Source organism: Vicugna pacos, chromosome 3 (genome assembly GCF_048564905.1).
Source record: "Vicugna pacos chromosome 3, VicPac4, whole genome shotgun sequence".
Taxonomy (NCBI): Eukaryota; Metazoa; Chordata; class Mammalia; order Artiodactyla; family Camelidae; genus Vicugna; species Vicugna pacos.
In genome coordinates, this window is record NC_132989.1 from 71,431,079 (window position 1) to 71,453,726 (window position 22,648).

General features: G+C 37.6%; 2 protein-coding genes across 3 annotated transcripts in view; one reads left to right on the plus strand and one right to left on the minus strand.

Annotated features, from left to right (window-relative positions):
* Positions 1-874, plus strand: part of GFM2 (GTP dependent ribosome recycling factor mitochondrial 2) — a 43,299-nt gene extending 42,425 nt beyond the window's left edge. For both annotated transcript variants that reach the window (XM_072958507.1, XM_072958508.1), the window contains one exon: positions 478-874. In XM_072958507.1, coding sequence (XP_072814608.1) covers positions 478-606 — 129 coding nt within the window. In that variant the 3' untranslated portion in view covers positions 607-874. The remainder of the gene's footprint in view (positions 1-477) is intronic.
* HEXB (hexosaminidase subunit beta) overlaps positions 833-22,648 on the minus strand; it is a 30,408-nt gene continuing 8,592 nt past the window's right edge. Inside the window, exons 4-14 of the mRNA XM_006197662.4 lie at positions 17,596-17,642; positions 17,223-17,333; positions 9,304-9,405; positions 6,962-7,091; positions 5,413-5,593; positions 4,788-4,871; positions 3,619-3,691; positions 2,661-2,835; positions 1,644-1,734; positions 1,412-1,516; positions 833-1,019 (exon numbers count right to left, since the gene is read on the minus strand). Of these exons, the coding sequence (XP_006197724.1) occupies positions 953-1,019; positions 1,412-1,516; positions 1,644-1,734; positions 2,661-2,835; positions 3,619-3,691; positions 4,788-4,871; positions 5,413-5,593; positions 6,962-7,091; positions 9,304-9,405; positions 17,223-17,333; positions 17,596-17,642 (1,166 nt within the window). The 3' untranslated portion in view covers positions 833-952. The remainder of the gene's footprint in view (positions 1,020-1,411; positions 1,517-1,643; positions 1,735-2,660; positions 2,836-3,618; positions 3,692-4,787; positions 4,872-5,412; positions 5,594-6,961; positions 7,092-9,303; positions 9,406-17,222; positions 17,334-17,595; positions 17,643-22,648) is intronic.

Consider the following 22,648-nt stretch of genomic DNA (forward strand, 5'->3'; position numbering starts at 1 on the left):
TGGGGGAATCCAGGGGATTTCAGCAGCACAGGGTGGATGGGGTGGGGTGGGAGGTCTTTTTCAGTCCTCCTCAAAGGTTGAGGTCTGCTGTACCAAAATGTGTCACCGCCCTAAGTGACCATTTATTTTTCCCATTCCAAGTGCTTCTCTTACTTCTAGCATTGCCAACTTTCAAGTGTCCTCCTCCCCACAGCCTCTCCTGCTCTAGGACAGGTACCTGAGTCAGGCCAGCAGAGTCATCTCACCAAATGCTGGGTCCAGGGAACACTTTCGAAGCATACCCAGACTATTGCTGGTTTTCTGTCCTCCACAATACTTACCAAATTTCTCCTGAAAAAAATGTTAAATGAGCCATTTAGAAGAAATGATATGATATGGTTAATCCTGACCTTTCCTGATAATGGTCAGAAGATCAGCAGGAAGAGAGACCTGAGGCTTGACTTTGCTGCCATAACTGACTGACATTATTTTGATTAGGGTTATTCAACTGTGCTTCGAACGCTAACATCAGGCTCAGCTACTTTTGCCTTAGAACTGTCTAATTACCAAGCCATGAATCCTCAAGACCAAAGTACGCTGCTCGGCCGGAGAAGGGGCTTGTCCTAAGTGCGTAAGGTCCTTGGACAGAAACCACCTACTTCATTTTCAGTAAGAACAATTTAAAAGGATACTTTATAGAATGAGCAACATGCTTTGATGGTGAAGGTTAGTGAATGCACTGTGTATCTATGAAGTTACTACTATCAGTAGTAAGTACTCAGTTGCTTGGAATAGCTGGTTGAATCTCTATCTTACTATACATTTAGAAGACTGTCATCTTTGTGAGAGCAGCTTAAAATCAATCAATAAAAAGATCTTTTATTTAAAAACACGATTTTAAAACATGATTTTAAACTCAAGTTGATTGTAGTACAGTAAGTGCGAGCTTTTTTCTATTTTTCTTCATTTCAGCTCATTGTGACATTCCATCCTCGTAGTTACAATATCCAGTAAAAAGAGGTTGTGCACTTATTCCTCGTCTGTAGAACAGATAAATTATAAAGAAAAGATGTTTTAGATTGATATAACTCAGCTCCATCTCAAGGAAAAATGAGAATCACTAAACCATACCAGTAGTTACTGAAAAAAAAGATTGTTAAAGTGATTCAAGATGGAGTTCTAAGTTATAGCAAAATTTAATATATCTATAAAACAGCTTCAAGTCCAAAACCAAACATTTTCTCCTTACAGGTATTGTTGTCTTACCTCCAAGAAAGTTCCCAGTTTCTTCTAAATCACTACATCTTAGATGGCATACTTTTCTGTTTATAGCCAAGAAACCCCAATAAGCTAGATAACACTAAATATGGTTAAAAAAAAATCACCCTGTACTTAATAGTATCCAAGCTTGAAAAATAAGCATTTGTCTCACCTGATCATTCTGCAGCGGTGAACCGTTAGTCTGCTGTAGGCGTCCCCTAGATCTCTGACACCCTGGTGACTCCAGAGCCTCTCACCAACAGCACTTGCCCGGGGCCTAAAATTTAAACCACATGCCTCCAGTACAGTTTAAATTCATGTTTTCTTAAATAATGCTTTCCTGCTTGGATGGAGAAGGAAAGCTCAGTCACCTTTCTTTAAATATTACCACTTAAATTCCATACCACAGTCTTGGAGTGAGGTTAGTAGAATCCACATACTCTCCCCATAGACAAGCTTCTCCGCCAATGACAAGTGTTTTCTGTTTCTCAGAACCTGCATCAAAATCATTGAATTGATGTGAGTTAGGGAGTTGCAGCTCAAGGTTTACATACAGAGACTGTACTGATTTTTTCTGTCATCATTCTCTCCTGTAATCAGCAGGGCCTTGGGCGCTGTTCATGGTTGTAGCACAGAAAGAGGTAGTGATTCCCTCCTCCCCTCCCCCGAATGCCCTACGTCAGAGAGAGACGAAAACAGTAAGCTAGGAGAATCCAGCAGGGACTCAGACTTGACTCACACAGTATTCATAAGCATATATCGACTACTGTGGCGACATTAAACATACCACTGTTCTCTGGTTTTATGCAAACTTATTTGTACACCAGAAAGATTTTGCCCCTGATTCCCTGTGAACAGTGTGCCACAGACTACAAGGTGGCCTACTAGTGACCACTCCTGCCTTCAGTAGCTATCTCTCTCTTGGTATTAAAAAGGACTATCAAACACTATGTTTTATAGTAGTTATGACTTTTTGATTCTCCAAAAATGCTTTTTAGACATAATGATAGGGGTTTGAGAGCCTGGAGCTCCACCACTCAGACATGCCCACCCCCAAGTGTGCCGCCGCCTCAGAACCTAGGAGGCACTGATGGGCTGCGGTTCCCGCTTAGGTGTCTTACCCTGGAGAGGCAGCTCAGAAGAGATACAAGGTTGATGGAGTCAGGCATCTTTAAAATGCATCTTATAAGTGAAAATGGAGATATAATCTAAGGGAGTCTACTTTTGAAGTTCTTTTATTTAGGGAAGAATATGGTTTCTTTCACAAAGTTTAAAACGATACTGAGGTCAGTCTAAGTATACACAAGCAAAATCCAGGGTCATATATAAAAGGGAAGCTGGCTAGTTAGGTGGTGTTCTAGGTAAGGGCTCCCTGGTGAGAGGGTAGGGGGAAAAACTAAGTAATGATGATGCTCACTTACCAGGAAAATCCAGAGGTTCTACTTCATAGTATCCTCTCCAGTCTTGTCCGTAACGAATCACATCTAAGTACCAAGGAGCAGAAAGGATCATAGGGAATCCAGCTTCTGTAACTTTACTTTGTTCATGAGGAAACTTGTCCGATTTCCACACTTGAACTACTGTGCCTGGCGAAAGCTATTAAAGTTACAAATTGCAATATATATTATTAGGTCTAGTAACTACAGTAGATGAAATTAAAAGTCCAAAGCACTGTAGCTAAGAAAATAAGATCTTTCAAAAAAATTTTTTTCTTCTTCTTTCCCTTCAGAGTTAATGCCAAATGCTATTTCTTGTAGGGACTTAAAATTAGAAGTTTCATCAACCTGAAGGTTGGATATTTAACTTTCGCCTGTATATGATACCAAATACATGTAATGAATTAAGGCGTTAGTCCCATTTCTACCACACTGTTTTACTTTAGAGTAATGAGGATGCCACCAGCCTTCTAGAAAGGTAACAATAGTAGCTGGACTTGCAAATTCTCAGTTGCCCCAAAGGAAAATTTAGAAATTCTGACTGTCAGAGAGAAATGCCATTTAAAATAGACGGTTTTACTTAAAACTGTCTTAATGGCAGTAAAGACTTATTTGTTCTAATCTGTTTGTTCTGCCCTTCTGAAAAAAGGAACATACTTCAGAGTACTTCAGTTTGTGATTAACAAACAATGAGACGGCAGGGGAGGAGGGGAGACGGGAGAGATGAGGAGGAGGCGCTAGAGAATGAAGCAGATGGAAGAAATGAAACAAATACCATTATCCCTGGTCTCCTTGTACAGTTCGTGCCTAACAGAAGTTTAAATGGAAAGGTAAGCTAATTTTTCCCTTAATGTTGGGGAAAGCTTCATTAGGGTTCCTTCCATCCAAAATGTTAGAGTATTAAGTCTCTCCTATCTGAATCAAATGCAGTCTTCATACTTACCTTATCTTTATTATCAAAAACCTCTTGCCAGACTATGGATCTCTTGCCCATGGTTGAAACCATATCCAAAAGCCTACCATTGAGAAAATTACACAGTTATTTCAGATCACAAGCTTACCAATAAGTGTAAAGAGTACACATTTTATACCAAGGACAACAACATTGAGAGGTGCTTTTCAATACAGCACAGCTTTATAAATAGTAGAACTAGCAAAAGTTGGGTGGTGACCCACACGGTTCCTTCTTTCTAGCACATGGCTCAGAACCTGGCACAGCAGAGGGGTTTAACAGTCATTTGCCGAATGAACGAGCTAAGCGTGCCCCAAAGACAGGAAGACGTGGGAGCTCACAGGGAAGTGTGCAAACATCAATCTTCGGTAATTTCATAGGTATCTCAGAATAAAGGAAACTATAAACTAGTTTCTGATGTCACCTTAGTAACTTCCAACAGTGTTGACAAATATTTCCTGATACTCAGAGGATACCAGGTGCTCTACAGGATAAAAAAAAAATTAGACTATATCACACAAAAAACTTAACAAGAAAAGGCTAGACTCTGGGCTTGCTCAGTGCAGGGATTGGCAAACTATTGCCTGAAGCCTGTTTTTGTCTGGCTTAGGAGCTGAGAATGGTTCTTAATTTGTAAAGTGTTGTTTAAAAAATAAGAACATGCAACCATATGTGCCCCACAAAGTCTACAGTATTTACTGTCTGGCCCTTTACAGAAAAAGTTTACTGCTCCCTACACAGAGCAGCACTGTCCAGTAGAGCTTTCTGCAGTGATGGAAAAGTTCTATAGCCACATGTGGCTATGGTACCACAGCAGACGACACAGGTATAAAGTAAAAGAAATGCTCCTGGAGTTGACCAAAGGGGATGACTTCCGGGGGCTGGATGGTGACTTCGCAGGGTAGCCAGGGCTTTGTGCTGAGCTTTTACACCTATCCTTGTGTTTCAACAATTACTGCAAAAAGATCAGTCACCGTGTTAAGGATGACTCTCCTTTACGATTTTTCATCTGTATACTTTATGTAACAATATACAGCATCTGCACTTTGGCAAAGGCGTGGAAAGAAAATGAGAAAATACAGTAGTACTAAATAATAGCTCACACTTTCACAAAAGGCACTAATGAAATAAAAACAGAAGTAGACTTTCAAGTAACTTACTTTTCCATATAGAAAGACTCTAGTCGCTCGAAATTGGCAAAACCTTTGGATTTCATGAATTTCTGGATGTCTGGATTGGACTTCCTTAAAAAAACAATGATTAGAATTTCATTAAGTTTAACATGCTCAATCTTTTTAAAGCAACATTTTCCCTAACATTTATACAGATTTAAAACTGTTAAAGTCTGTATAGTAAAATAAGCCTAAAAACTTAATTATGGGTTATCTTAGCTTTCTACTGCGAATAATTTTTTCCAAAAGCTGATTTCCTATAAAAATGGCTTTCCCTAACCTCTCACCTCTCTCCTCCATCTAAGGCTATTTGCAAAGAGGAATTTTATTTGAAAAATCTCCCCCATTTAATGATTACCCTCTTTCATGGAAGCTGTTCTTGTGCACTAGCTGGCCTTTTCTAAAATCTCCCTTTTAAGTTCTCCTTCCTAGCTTTTTGCCATATCACCCATATGGACATTCTATAGAAAGCCACCATCTCAGGAATGGGGTTGCCAACCTTACAGAGGTGTTACCCCAAATCTTCCCTTTTCACATGGAGACCTCTACACCTACTTCAAACGCAACAATTTAAAAGAAGCGGGGAGGGGGTAGTTTTCATGAACTGTCATACCAGCAGTCAAATTGTACTTCATCTCCTCCCAAATGAATGAATTTATCTGGAAATACAGTACTGATTTCTTTGAAGAGGGCATGCAGGAAGCTGTAGGTTGTATTTAGAATCGGGTTTATCGGCCCAAAAGTCCCAGACGACTGTGTTCCTTGGTAGCATGGAGTCAGGAGGTCTTTCTGACCTGGAAGGAAACATGAATCTTTGCTAAAGAAGTACTTCAGTCACAAAGACATGGCTTTTGCACGTGATTATACGACTGTATTTTGTTGAAGTGTTAAGAGATTTTATACAGAAAAGGAGAAGCGTGTTTATTTACTCAGAGTTACTATGGTAACGTCTTCCAAATAAGAAAAGGGAGCATTGTTTCCTGAATACTATTCCCTGTACCGGTTTCCCTTTCTATCACAGCCTCTTCCTGAAATTTTATCCTTTTCAAGTATTCTCTCGAATACTAATGACTCCCACATCTTCAGCTTACCCCAGTCCCTTTCCTCACACTTCAATCTGTATTTCAAATTCCCTGCTGAACAGAGCAGGATATCCTAGCTTCACTTCAAGTAGATCTAACAAAAACCAAACCCTCTTCCGCAAACTCCTTTGATAGTTTCTCCTGAGTTTTGTGTTCTGGTAAAGCCTGCCAACATCTTGTCTGTAACTCATCCCTCTCCTCCTGGAGTCAGGCAGTTGCCAGGTTCTGTGGATTCTACTTCCAGAATGTCTCTCAGTTCTGAATATTACTCTCCATTTTCTTTTTCACCATTCTGGTCTAGCACCTTTAGTCTCTGTCCCCTTCCAATCTGTCTCCTGCACGTAGGTTTTCCCGTGTTGTGGCTCCCATCATGTCACTCTTGGCTGTAACTTTCACTGGTTTCCCTGTATCCTGATGAAGCCCACATTCCTCACCAAGGCCTTCTCTACACGGAACTTTTTTCAGACTGACTGACCACTATTCTCCATGTATACTCTAAAAATGCTAGGTGCGGTGCTACGTGCTTTACATTCAATCTTCAAAAAAGGTTAATGATAGCTACTGCTAATATTCGCATCTTTAGAGATGGGAAACTGAGGCTGAGGTGTTCCATAACTTGCCCAAGGTCACTCAGTTTATAAATCACAGAAGCAGGATTCAAACCCAGGCAGTCAAGCCCCCGAGCTAGTTCTTAATGACCCTGTAGTACCTCCTACTCCCTGCTGTACTTTACTCCAGCTAGATGCCTTTCCTGTTCTTCTGTCTGAAACAGGAACATACTCTGATTCCTCAAGAATGATCCCTTTTAAGTGTCACCTTATTCACAAACCTGTTTAATTCATTTATCACTGTTCTCCTTTATTCCTTGTGTTTATACTTTAGGCAATGCCTGGATACCGTAACTTGCTCACAACAGACACAAAATAGTTACTGAATTACAACTATCAGTAGTGCTACCTCTGTGCAAAACCACAAGTAGCAAAACCACAAGAACAAAATGAGCAAATACTAAGTCATAAAGTTAAGAGATGCAGGACCTCAAATGTTCACATTTTATAACTCATCAAACATACTCCTTACCTTTTCCCCAAGACTGCGTATGTCCAGGGCTATCAAATTCTGGCACGATCCGAATCCCTCGTAATCGAGCATATCCAATCACCCTACGGATATCGTTTGGTGTATAAACACCAGACAAAGAAAAGCTTCCCTACAAAAGCCACATTTATTAAAATTAGAAGGTACACAGTGGATTTGATTGTGGAAATTGTTTACAGTTCTGTTTGTACTTTGTGATACTTGAAAAATCTGCCAGCAGATATCAAAATATCAAATAGTACCATATGATATTAGATGTCTCATTTAAATTATTTGTTTACTGCATCTTATCAGTAAGGGGTCAGCACACTTTGGGTTAACTTCAGATATGCTGATAGAACTATCTCTACGAACACCTTTTGTTTCAGGAATGTCTACCATCACTTTTTTTTTTTAACATTTTTTATTGATTTATAATCATTTTACAATGTTGTATCAAATTCCAGTGTAGAGCATAATTTTTCGATTATACATTGTTTCAACCTCATGTAACCATACAACAAAACAAATAAAATGACTCCACCATGAGACTCTGAATACACTGCCCTTGTCAGTTTCTGAATCAAAATTCGTGCATTATTACAAAACATAGCAGCTGCCTTTCAAAGTCACTTTAATTACTATCAGCTTAAAAAAATTACTCCAGAAATGCTCTGGTAAGTGGATTGATTTTTTTTTTAAAGATTACCCTTGGTCCCTTAAAAAATTAGAACTCAATATTGATTGTAACTAAAGGTAAAGGTCCATTAATGGTGTTACTGTGGCACATTTCTCAAGGTATAAATATAACATATAAATGTATCTGGTATATAAATAAACACTCAACTCCTAAAAAGTAGTCTTACCCTACCCCTAACCCCAAAGTCAAATCTGTAATGAATCAAGACTAAATCTAACCACCAGTTTATAGCAAACACAGGGACATGGAATAGCAAAACCCAGACTGTGGGAGTCTATAGGACAAATGACTTAGCTTCTTCAACAAAAATAACAAATTTTAAGAAAAAAGAGAATTAATAGACATTAACTGACCACAATGTATGGAACTTACTTGCATCCAGTACAAATAAATTTTTTAAAAAGGAAAAGGCACTTGGGGAAACATGAATAATGATTGGCCGTCTGGATTATTGCTAATTTTTTAGCTGTGATAATATTTTTTTTAAATAGGCCTTCTTACAAATAAGATGTGATGTCTGGGAATTACCTTCAAAATAATAGCAGAGGGAGTATAGGTAATACAAGATCGGCCATTTATTGATTACTGAAGCTGAGTGATGAGGAAACAGGAATTCATCAAATTCTACTTCTGAATACATTTGCAATTTTCCATATTAAAAATAAAACAAAAGCAAACAACAACAGGAGTGCTGCTAGGATTTCAACCCTACATCAATTCATACTACATCAAAATATTTGGAATTGTAGCCAGAGTCCTGGCGCTGCCCCTTCCCAACTACAACTTTGGGTGAGATATATACGGCTTCTCTGGGTGTGGGAGGCTATCTCTGTGCTGCAGGGGGTTAACCTGGATGCTACCGAGGCTTGCTCTCAGCGCCACTGTTCTGTAATGCAGTCAATTTCAAAACTTCTTTCTAAGACTACCATTATTTTCTAAGATGAGGCATTTATGTCTAAAATTCCCTACTTTGTGTAGTTTTTCAGAGAGAAAAGTAGTAGTCGTTTACAGAATTCAGAAGAATTCAATTTAACTCTCAGACTTAGTAAACAATCTTATGGTTACTGGGTAAAGGGGGTGGGAGGAAATAAATTTGGGAGTTTGAGATTTACAGATGTTAGCCACTACATAATAAAAATCAATTTTAAAAAGCTGCTTTTGTATAGCACTGTGCTCAATATCTTGTAATAACCTTTAATGGAAAAAATATGAGAACATATGTATGTATATGCAAGACTGGGACATTCTGCTGTACACCAGAAATTTGACACATTGTAATTGACTATACTTCAATTTAAAAAAAAAACAACTCTGTTTAAAACAAACACTTGGACAACTTGGTAAATATAGTTACTTAAACTTACATTTAGCACGAATGTCTCAGGTCTCCTACATTTGTTAAGTTTGTACATTTTTATCTGTGTGGCCCCTGGGGACTGTTTACATTTACAATAACGATAGTTATAAAAATGGAACCGTTGTATGGATCTAAAATGCTCAGCCACAGCCTATTAAAAAAATGTAAAACCACAAATATCTTTTACACTTTAATTCTGTCCATAAGGAGAAACATTTAGCTATAAACTTCTAATGAAACTATACCAAAAGTATTTGTATACAGACAAAAATAACATGAATTACTCACTTTATTGCTTAACTCAGGAAAAGTGATGCTCTGATAAGGGAAAGACTCGTCATCAACCATGTGCCAGTGGAGAACATTAAACTTATTAAAAGCCATGGCGTCCTGCAAACAAACATGTTAAAAAATTATACACCTTAAAATAACAATGAGCTATCACCTCACACCTGTCAGAATGGCTGGCTATCATCAAAAAGGGCACAAATAAATGATGGCGAGGATGTGAAGAAAAGGGAACTCTTCTATACTGTTAGGGGGAATGTAAATTGATGCAGTCACTGTGGAAAACAGTATGGAGGAATTCCACTCCTGGGTATATATTCAAGAAAACAACACCACTAACTGGAAAAGATACATGCACCCCAATGTTCATAGCAGCATTATTTACAATTGCCCAGATATGGAAACAACCTAAGCGTCCATAAACAGATGAATGGATAAAGAAGATACTGGATGTATATACAATGGAACACTACTCAGCCATAAGAAAGAACGAAATTTTGCCATTTGCCACAAGCTGGATGGATTAGGAGGGTTAAGTAAAATATGATACCACTTACACATGGAATCTAAAAAATAAACTAGTGAATATAACAAAAAAGAAACAGACTCACAGATACAGAGAACGGACTAGTGGCTACCGGTGGGGAGAGGGAAGGAAAAAAGAATCATATAACAGAGATATATTATACAATCCAATTTATCTACATCCAGGATTGTTTCTAGCATGTCTGCTTCCTTTTAAAATTTCTTTTTCAGCAAGGGAAGAATGTGAAGAAGTATAAATTCTTTATCTTATATACTTTACATGGCATGTCACTTTTCAAGAAGCCTGTATAGAAATATTTATCCTAAACAGTAAGTTATAACTTTGCCCAGTGGGAAGGGAGCAAGCTTATAAATTCCCAAAGTATTTAGGAGTTTTCCAAGAATGGGAAATAGTTCTTGGCTGCCGCTACTACTGTGTTGGGGAATGGAGCAGAGGAAAAAATGGAACTTAGAATTCCTGCAATTCTGAGATTTGAGTGCCAACTCTTCCTTACAAATGAAACAAGCTCAGTACAAGGATTGAAGGGATTTACTGATGCATCTGGGAAGTAGCTTACATACAAGGGAACTGTGCACAGAAGCAAATGAGGGTCATGGCAGGATTTCACTGTCAGGGAAGGGAGTTCCTCACGGTTTTTAATAAAAACCAGGGATTAGTAAACTTACATAAAGGGCCAGCTAGTAAGTATTTTGGTTTTGTGAGTCAGATGGTTTCTGTCACAAGTGACCCAGCAGTTGTGGAGTGAGACAGTATGCAGACCAATGGATGGGGCTGTATTCCAGTAAAACCTCATTTGCCAAAATAGGTGATGAACTGGATTTGGTCCTTTGGCTATAGTTTGCCAACCCCTCATATGGATAGATACAGAAATAAGTAAAGAAGTTATTATATGTATTTACTGATACACAGCATTAGAAATGTTCCTATAACCACATGATACAAAATAAATCCATTTAACTTTCTGTTCAAAAAAAGAAATATATGGGTATGTGTACATATGTATGTACATACATATGTTTTCTGGCTCTGCTGAGAGGGCTTAGATACAAAGAGTACACTTTTAGCTTATATTCTGGTTTCAAAGTATCATTCACTACCAAAAGGGTTCCTTGGAGAAAAGTTTGATTCCAAGACTGGGAAAGAGCCTCGAATATCACGTGCTTAAAAAGCAAGAAAGTACTCCAAGACTGAAGAGGATATGCCAAAAGGATGCAAGAGCCCTCTGGAAGGAGTGTGGCTGGCCAACGCTGGGACAATTTAACTACTGAATAGGGATAGTGACAGATTATAACCCACTCAGTAAAACAGTAATCCCTGTGTGCATACAAATAAAAATAATGAATCAAATGCCAAACAATAAATATAGAAGGAGTAATGGAATTAGAAAAGTCAGCACTTGGCAGCCATCTTAGTAATAACCGATTTAGGCAAGAACCATCTGCGGATGCAAAAACTACTGGGTGAACACTGGCTGAACAACAGGAATTTTATTTATAATTTATAATTTATAATAAGTCTCAAAATAATGCCCCACAAGATACCTAATTATTTATTAACAAGTACAAAATACCTGGCAGATGACATCTTAGCCAACTTACGAGTTACCATTGCAAGTAATGGAATAAATAAGGCATCATGCCACCTGGTACGCACACAGAACACAGCATCACTTGTCTTATTCCTGCCAGAAGGGCATAACTTGAATCTAATCCTGTGGAAAAAACAAGCTAAAGGATATTCTACAGAGTAACTGGACTGGATTGTTCAAAAAATCTCATGGTGTTGAAATACAAGGAAAAATTAATGGCTCCAAACTGAAGGTGGCTAAAGAGGCACGACAAGTAAATGCAGCACTGGATCCCACACTGGACGCTGGACCTATAAAGCACGTTACTGGAACAACTGGCAAAATCTGAATGAAGTCTGTGCTTTGGATGGTAGTAGCATGTCGGTTTCCGGATTTGTGATGGTTGTACTGTAGTTATTGAGATGTGGAAATCCAAATGGAAACATTAAAGGGTCTTTGGAAATCATATATGCACCTTGCATATGGCTTAGGGAAAAAATGTTTCGATAGAATAAGGCAAGTAGGATACAATTTTATAATTCGGATGTCTGAATAAACAGTATATATAGGAGTTCTTTTTATACTCTTCTTACAACTTCTCTGTAAGTTTGAAGTTACTTCAAAAGAAAAAAAAGTCTAAAGTTTAGAAATTAAAGCCATCTGTACTGGTCCAAGAAGATAAACTGGTAAATAGGACAGACTGAGAGTTCAGAAACTGACTCCTGTATTTATGATTTAGTATTTGCTATTCATGAGATTAAAAGCAGGGGGGAGATTATAGGAATACCTTGGAGATACTGCAGGCTCAGTTCCAGGTCACCACAATAAAGCGAGTATTGCAATAAAGTCAGTCACTTGAGTTTTTTGGTTTCCCAGCACATATAAAAGTTATGTTTACACTACACTGTAGTCTTTTAAGTATGTCTAAAAAAACAATTTAAATACCTTAATCAAAAAATACTTGATTGCTAAAAAAGAAAAAACCATCATCAGACAACGCAGGGTTGTCACAAACCTTCAATTTGTAAAATCATAATTACCCACAAATCTTAACAAAGTGAAGCACAAAAAATTAGGCATGCCTTTACAGACTGCTCGAAAATGATGTCGGGACCAGAGACCAACTAACCATCTGGGGAACAAAGTTAAAATATAAATCATCTACAACACATTAAGATAAATTCTAGCCAAGTCAAGAATTTAACAGGAAAAAATATAATATTAAAAGAAAATTTGAGAGGTTGCTTTTATATTTTTACCCTTGTTTTGGAGGCCTTTCTTAGCATACTTCCCAAGGCCGAAACAGTAAAGGATTAAGATGGAAGGATACTACTCTGTAAAACATTTAAACTTCTACAGGCAGAAAACTGTAAACATGGTTTAAAAAACAATTTAGAGAACTTTACAATATATGGTAGGTAAGTAAATAATATAAATACAAGAAAATATAAAAGTATCACTGACATATCTATCAACAAATACAACATTAAAGAGTTCTTAAGCCAAGGAAGGAATGAACATCCTAGGGGGAAAAATGGATGTCAAAAATAAACTTGCAGTTTACAACATAAAAAATACAAATAGCTAGTAAGTAAAAGAGGCCTATATTCACTAAACATCAAAATATAACAGTATAAAATGATAACAGTTATACTTTATCAACAGATTAGCAAAGTATATGGGCAAAGGTGTGCCCCACTATTGGCCAGGCGTATATTGGTGTGACCTCTAGAAGACAGTCTGATGGTAAGAACCAAAAGACAAAATATATCAAAAGATAAAATACATCTATAAGCCCAGGAATTCACTTGTAAGAATTTATCCTCAGGAAGCAACCCTGGCGAGTGTGCAGATAGAGGAATGCTTACTCTGCAGTGTTGTTTGTGATAATAAATCACCCTAGATGTCCATCAGTCTGACACTGGTTAAAAACATATCACAGGATATAAAACTGAATATTCAACTGTTTAACATGATGATACAGGCCTTACGTATTCTTTCATAGAAAGATGCCCATAACATAGTTTTTTTTTTTTAAAGGTAGCAAAAGTACAAAAGTAAGTTTTTTAAGAAGTCACATTATGATGTGGCCAAGATGGCACAGTAGGAAGATTCCTGAGTTCGCCTCCTGCCATTGACACACGAAAATTACAACCATTTACAGAGAAATTATTGATGAAAATGACCTGAAGGCTACTAGCAGAGAAGATTTTCCACAACTAAAGATACACAGGGAACCACAAGGAGACAGGTAGGTGGGTCAAGACCCCCACCCTCTGGGCAGGCGACCCACAAATGGGATCAGATCATAACTGCAGAGGTTCTCCACCAGTGGGAGGGATCTGAGCCCCACACCAGGCTCCCCAGACTGGGGGTCCTGCACCAGGAAGATGAGCCCCCCTGAACATCCAGCTTTGAAGGCCAGCAGAGCTTGCATATGGGAGAGCTGGAGGGCCACAGGAAACAGATTCTGCTCTTAAGAAGCACACGAAAAATCTCATGGGCTCCACGTCCCAATGCAGAGACAATATGAAAGGAGCCTGGGTCAGACCCACTTGATGATTCTACAGAGCCTCCCAGCGAGGCAGGAGACTCCTGGGACTCCCCTGGGGACAAACACACTGGCAGGAGCCATTCTGGGGAGCTAGTTCTACCACAAGGACACTGGTGCTGGCCAGTGCCATTCTGGAGTCCTCCCTCTAGACTGTCAGCACCAGGGGCTTACCTATCCACCAGCAGGCCAGCACCAGTCCCAGGAACCCCAGCCCCCACAGCCAGCTGCCTCAGGACCCAGATCTGTCCACCTGTGGGGTGGCAGCCACCACATCCAGGGGCCAGCCCCACCTACCAGTGCACTCACAGTAGTCCACCCCATAACAGAAGGGCCCATAGAGCCCACATACGGGGCACCCCTTAGGTGGCTCAGGTGGCCAGACAGGAGTGTGCTACTGGGCCCCATGGGACCTCTCCTACAAAAGGTCACTTCTCCAATATGAGGAAATGTAACTGACCTACCTAACACATAGAAATAAACACAGAGAATTAGGCAACACGTGGAGACAGGAATATGTTCCAAATAAGGGGACAACAAAGTTTCAGAAAAAGAGCTAACCAAAGTGGAGATGAGCGATCTACCCAAAAAAGAGTTCAAGGTAATGATCATCAAGATGCGTAATGAACTTGGGGAAAGAATAGATGAGCAATTTTAACAGAGTTGGAAAATATAAAGATGAACCAAACAGCGGAAGAATACAGTAGCTGAAATTTAAAATACACTAGAAGGAATCAACAGTAGATTAGATGATACAGAGGAATGGATCAGCAAACTAGAAGACAATACTGGAAATCACAGAGGCTGAACAGAAAAAATTTTAAAATGAGGATAGTTTTAGAGATCTCTGGGGCAACAGGAAGCACAGTAACATTTCCATTATAGGGGCCCCAGAAGGAAAAGAGAGAGGAAAGGGGGCAGAGAGTGTATCTGAGGAAATAACAGCTGAAAATGTCCTTAATCTAGGAAAAGAAACAGACGTCCAGGTTTAGGAAGCACAGAGCGTCCCAAACAGGATCACCCAAAGAGGATCACAACAAGACACACTGTGATTGAAATGGCAAAAATTAAAGGTAGAGAATCTTAAAAGCATCAAGAGAAAAGCAACTAGTTGCTTCCAAGGGAGCTCCCATAAGACAGCCAGCTGACTTTTCAGCAGAAGCTCTGCAGGCCAGAGATATTATTCAAAGTGATGAAAGATAAAAACCGACAACCAAGAATACTCTACCCAGCAAGGCTGTCGTTCAGATCTGAAGGAGAGACAGAGCTCTACAGAGGAGCAAAAGCTAAGGGTTCAGCACCACGAAACCAGTTCTATAAGAAATGTTAAAGGGACTCCTCCAAGCAGAAAGGACCACAACTATAAATATGGAAATTACAGAAAGGAAAACCATTGGTAAAGGCAAACATACAGTAAAGGTAGTTGAGGATCAATCACCTAAAAAGTTAGAAGGAAGGTTAAAAACACAGAAGTAATAAAATCATAAGTAGTTAAGGGATACACAAAACAAAAAGATGCAAAATATAAAGTCAAAAACAGTAAACATGAGAGGGGGAGTAAAAATGTAAGGCTGTTAGAATGCATTCCAACTTAAGAGATCACCAACTTAAAATGATCGTGTGTGTGTGTGTGTGTGTGTGTGTACAGGTTGGTGTATATGAACCTCATGGTAACTACAAACCCAAAACCTGTAATAATAAATACACACACAAAAAAAGAGAAAAGAACTAAACATAATACTAAAGGTAGTCATCACATCACAAGGGAAAAGAGCAAAAGATGAAAGGAGCAAGAAAGAGCTACAAAACAACCGGAAAACAATTAACAAAATGGCAGTAAGCATATACCTATCAATAATTACTGTAAATGTAAATAGACTAAATTCTCCAATCAAAAGACATAGTGGACTCAGCCATTAAAAAAAAGAAATCTTGTTGCAGTTGTGACAATATGGATAAATCCACAGCATCCTCTAATATTGTGTTAAATGAAATGTCAGACAGAGAAACAAAAACACCATATGATCTCACTTATATGTGGAATCTAAAAAGCAAAACAAACAAAATGAAACAAAAACAGATTCATAAATACAGACTCATAAATACAAACAGGTGGGTGCCAAGAGGGAGGACAGTGTGGGCGGCGGGTAAAATAGATGACGGGGATTAAGAGGAACAAACCTCCACCAATATAATACATTTGTCATGGGAATGTAATATACAGCATAAGGAATATGATGAATAATATTGTAATAACTCTGTATGGGGACTGATAATTTTCTGTCATGGTGATCATTTCACAATGTATACAAACATCAAATCATTTTTTAGTACTCCTGAAACTAACATAATATTGCATGTTAACTATATTCCAGTAAAAAAAGAAGTCATATTATATGTTGATATTCATTTTTTGAGCCTAAAGTGAGATAAATGGGATAAAAATTGACATCAATCTTTGGTAAATGAAATTACAGGATCCCTACTTATTTTGTGCATATCTGTGTTCTAACTTTTTACACTAAGCATTTATTTCTTTCATAAAAATTGCAATAATATCTTTTCGAGAAAAGAATTCAGGGTATTAATGTGAATGTAAAAATAAATTTTTTGTAACATGATGTTTTCATAAATGATCAAATGAAAGGGCAGAAAAACATGGGAGGAAAACCTTCTCACCTCTGAAAACTGGCAGTGATGGTGGCGATGAACCAATAAAACGTCCGTAAGAGAAAGTAGTTATTGTCAACCTCGGGCCCCAGCTCCCACCACCGAGGCTCCATACGCCTTTGGAACATTTCCCTAGTTATAAAGGTTTTCCCAGATTCTTTTCTAGGCCACTTGAAAAAAGCAAGTGGAGATCACAAAATTAAAGGACACTAACTAGAGGTACAGTCACCATATATTCCTAACCAAAAATCTAGACCCAGGATTTGACAAATAGGATTATACATACAAGGCCAATAAGCAGTATTAAAATTGAGTCTTTCTCTTAAGGACGCTGACTACTTGTTGAGCCCCTCCCCCACCCCAATGAAAATCAGAGGGTGATTCCCTAGGGGGGCCTCCACTTTTCAGCAGAGGAAATGCACTTCCCGAGGGAGGGAGGGAAGGACGAAAGCCCAGTGCTTATACTCAGTACACGAAAAATGAATTCCCCTGTTCCAGCCTGCACCACAGTGTATGTAAGCAACATAGAGTAACATACAAGGGCACATTTTCAGAACAGACAATGGATTAAAATAATCACCTACCAGAGTTTTAAGAATAGTCTTGACTGGCAGAAAGTGTCTGGATGTATCGATTAAAATTCCTCTATGAGGAAATCTTGGAGAATCGATAATTTTGGATTCATTGACGGTGAACTATAAAACAAAATAAAATTTTGATTTTTACAATTTTCTCTTGATGTGAGCTCAATAAAGATCATATCTATCTATGCAAGTATTTGGTAAAGATTAATACAGACCCCCCCCCACCCTGAACAAAAGGGGCAAAATTTACATTTACCAGCTAAGATAAATACTTTGGGAGAAGAAACGTTCAAGAAACATAGCCAAAAAGTTTACATTTTTCTTGTAGCATTTGTCTACCCAACAACGTTAGTAACATAATAATCATACTTACAGCCCCATAAGAATCTTGATAAATTAACTGGCTAAAGGTCTCTAAACCTAGGGAAAGTAAAATTTATAATTTATTGCATCAATTTATAAAATAGAGATAATAAAAATTGTACTGTCCAAACACGAACCATAACCAGGAAAGACAAATAAAATTAAATATAATGTTATACATATACCCTCTAACATATTTTCTAAACTTACAACTCAATTAAAAAAAAAATTCCTGCTGCCATCTAATAAAAACGCTTTACTTCATACCTGGGTTTTCTTTGAATGATAAACACAAAAAATAATAGTGACTTCATAAAACAAAATACTAGTTCCTTAATAAAGTTCTAGCATTACCAGAATTTTTATGATAAAATATAGAAGGCACCTAAACTTACCAGAGGGCAAAGAGGCTCAGAAAACACCATGAAACTATAAATAAAGGCCCGACTTACAACTGACAGTGTTTCAGTCATACCTGCAAAGACCATCTCTAGAACTTTTGCTACTCAAGTGGATTGTTCCCTGTATTACAGGCCAATTCCTCTATCTGGCCTTGACTTTATGAAAATTCATCTTTCTAGCTGACAAGTAGATTGCCAGGAGAAATTTACCTAGGAATGCAGGGAGACCTGGTTTCGTGCGCTTCACTTTACTGCACCTCACAGATACTGCATTTTTCACAAATGGAAGGTTTGTGGCAACCCTGCATTGTCAGATGATGATCAGCATTTTTTAGCAATAAATTATTTTTAAATTAAGGTATGTGCATTTTTAAAGATATAATGCTGCTGCACACTTAACAGACTACAGCATAGTGTAAACACAACTTTAATACACAGTGGGAAACTGGAAATTGTGTGTGACTCATTTTACTGCAATAGTCACTTTATTGCAGTGGTCTGGAACTGAACCCACAATATCTCCAAGGTCTGACAGTAGCTCAAAGTCAGGAATAAAAGAGAAGATGTGACAACATACCACAGAAGTATGAAAGGTCATAAGAGACTACTATGACCAATTATATGCCAACAAATTTGACAACTTAGAAGAAATGGTAAATTCCTAGAGAGAGAAAACCTATCAAGTCTGAATCATGAAGAAACAGAAGATCTGAGCAGACTGCTTACTAATAATGAGATTCTATCAGTAATCAAAAACCTTGCAACAAACAAATGTCCAGGACCAGAAGGCTTCATTGGTCAACTATACAAAACATTTAAAAAAGAATTCTATGAAATAGTCTCAAACTCTTCCACAAAATAGAAGAGGAGGGAACACTTCCAAACTCACTTTATGAGGTCAGCATTGCTATGAAACCAAAACCAGACAAAGAAACCACAAGAAAAGAAAATTATAGGCCAATATCCTATATTGCAGAAATCCTCAATGAAATATTAGTAAACTAAATTTAACAATACATTAAAATGATCGTAAAACATAATCAAGTGGGATTTATTCAGGGATGCAAGGATGATTCAATATCCACAAATGATATACCATATTAACAGAATGAGGGATAAAATCATATAATCATAGATGCAGAGAAAGTGTGTGACAAAATTCAATATCCATTTATGATGAAAACTCTGAACAAAGTAGGTAGAGAGGGAACGTACATCAACATGATAAAAGCCACATACGACAAGCCCATGGTTAATATACTCAATGGTGAAAAGCTGAAAGCTTTTCCTCTAAGACCAGGAACAAGAAAACAATGCCCACTCTTGCGACTTTTATTAGACATAGTACCAGAAGTCCTGGTCAGAGCAATTAGGCAAGAAAAAGAAACAAAAGGCATCCAAATCAGAGAGGACATAAAACTGTCACTGTCTGCAGATGACATGATACTATGTAAAAAAACCCTAAGGACCTTCACCAAAAACCTGTTAGAACTAATCAACAAATTTAGTAAAGTTGCAGGATGCAAAATCAATATCAAAAGTCTGTTGCATTTCTATACAGCAACAAACTAGGAGGAAAAGAAATTAAGAAAACAATCCTATTTACAGTTATATCAAAAAGAATAAAATGCCTAGAATAAATTTGAGAATTTGAAAGACCTCTACACTAAATACTTTAAGACACTAATGAACAATACTTAAAAAGATATAAATAAATGGAAAGATATTCTGTGCTCATGAATTGGAAAAATTAATATTGTTAAAGTATCCATACTACCCAAAGCCATCTACAGATTCAGTGCAATTCCTATCAAAATTCCAAAGGCATTTTTCACAGAAATAAAAAATTCTAAAATCTGTATAGAACCACAAAAGACCCCAAATAGTCAAAGCAATCTTAAGAAGAACAAAGATGGAGGTATCATGCTCCGTAATTTTAAGTTATATTACAAAGCTATAGCATCAAAACAGTATGGTATTAACATAACAACAAGCACAAAGATCAATGGAACAGAATAAAGGGCCCAGAAATACACTCATGCATATATAGTCAATTAATTTACAACACAGGAGCCAAGGATATACAATGGGGAAAGGACAGCCTCTCTAATAAATAGTGCTGGGGAAATGGACAGTCACATGCAAAAGAATGAAACTAGACCACTGTCTAACACCATACACAAAAAATAACTGGAAATGGCTTATAGACTTGAACCTAAAACATGGATTATAGACTTGTACCTAAAACATGGATTATAGACAACAATCTCCTATAGCTTCTATGAGAAAACAGGTTGTAAACTCTGACAGTCTTGACAATATTTTTTGGATGTGACACCAAAAGTAAAGGCAACAAAAGCAAAAATAAACAAGTGGGACAACACCAAACTAAAACGCTTCCGTACAGCAAAGGAAATCATCAACAAAATGAAAAGGCAACATACCAAATGGGAGAAAATATTTGCAAATCATGTATTTGTTAAGAGGTTAATATATAAAGAACTCTAACTCAATAGCAAAAAACCCCTCAAACAATCCAATTTAAAAATGGGCAGAGGATCTGAACAGACATTTTTTTTTTTCCCAAAGAAGACATACAGTGGCCAGTAGGTAAATGAAAAAGGTACTCATCACTAACCACCAGGAAAATGCAAATCAAAACCACAATGAACTATCACCTCTCATATGTTAGAATGGCCATTCTCAAAAAGACAAGAAATATCAAGTGTTCACGAGGATGTGGAGTAAAAGAAACCCACATGCGCTGTTGGTAGGAATGTAAATTGGTTCAGTCACTATGGAAAACAGGATAGAGGTTCCTCAAAAAATTAAAAGTAGAACTAGCAGAAATCCAGCAACTGCACTTGTGGGTATTTATCTAAAGGAAACAAAAACACTAATCCCCAAAACATACGCACCCCCATGTTCACTGCAGCATTATTTACAGTAGCCAAGATATGGAAACAAACTGTCCATCAATGGATGAATGAATAAAGATGTATATATATATGTATATACAGTGGGATATTACTCAGCCATAAAAAATAAGGAACTCTTGCCATTTGCGACAACATGGATGAAACTTGAGGGCATTATGCTAAATGAAGTAAGTCAGACAGAGAAAGACAAAGACTGTATGATCTTACTCAGATGTGGAATCTTAAACACCAAGCTCATAAATATAAACCGCCTGGAGGTTACTAGAGGTGGGCGGTTGGCAAAATGGGTGAAGGGGGTCAAAAAGTACAATCTTCTACTTTAGAACAAGTAGTCCTAGGGATGTAAGGTACAGCCTGATGACTATAGTTAATAATACTGTTGCCTATTTGTAAGTTGCTAACAGTAAACCTTAAACGTTCTCATATGAAAAAAAATTTTTTGTACCTGTGTGTGGTGAGAGATGTTAACTAAGCTTACTGTGGTGATCACTTCACAACATATACAGCTATCAAACCATTATGTTGTATACCCGAAACCAATATAATGTTATGTCGAGTATGCCTTAAAAAAAAAAAAGACAGGAAATAGGAAAGTAAAAAAGTTCATTTCTACTATGCCTCTCTTCCACCCCCAAATACAGGCCCATGCCAGGAAGAATTAACTTGGGAATTTTCTGTTAAGCGGCAATACACTCAATTATCGTCTAGAGCGTGTTACTTTCTAAGTCTGACAGTAAGCAGAAAATAAAGACTTCTTGGACTAGCTGCACACAATGCCCTCTCAAAACTTCTGTTATTTTGATGTGGATCAAGGCAAACATCAAAAAAGCTCTGTTTTCCCTAACAGACTCCAGACAAGACAGGCAGATGAGGCTGATAAAAGCTTAAAGCCACGTAACATTATATATAAATGACCTAGATGAAAATGATTGCAGTTACATTTGCGGTAAATATCTACAGATATTTTCATGTTATATTTTGAAATGAGATCATAATTATATCTAATTAATAATTAGATCATTATTATTATTATGACTATAAAACATACAGCATTAACAATGATTATTTTAGTCTAGATAATACTCAACCTGAGTCAAATCCAGAGCCATCCTTATTTTTATTACTATAACGTTGACTGGCTAACTCACATTAAAGAAAATTATTCCTCTCCTTTTTTAAAAGCTGTACTAATCTGGAAGTCAGTACAATAGTATCTTATCCACTTAAAAGAGGTAAAAGCAGGTTTGAACACAAAAGTAAATGTCCCAATGCCAAACTGTGAAGTTCAGACTGAAATTCACAGGAAAATCTTTCAAGGTTCCTTTTTCCCCACTGCCTCCAACCACTGTAAAGTATGTTTTTATCTTTCCAAACTGTTCCTGTAAACTTCTTATATATCTAGATCCATAGGAATTTTAAATGGGGGAAAGATTCTCTTCTTTTCTTTGCCATCAGGGTTTGTGTGGTTGACTCTGTTCCTCACATTGTCATCTCACAAGACCCCCAGGAACAAGTGATTCCTGGCCAAGAAACAGAAGCAGAACTGTCCCATTTCCCAATGGATTCAGATGAAAATGGGATAAAATCAAGTCCAACTCCATGCTGAGATGAGGACTCTCAACATCAGATGGCATGCGTAATTATGCTGTTTCAAGGTCCCTAGCATCTTACCACACCCAGGGGACAACATCACCACAATACAGACAGCTGGACATGTTTTATT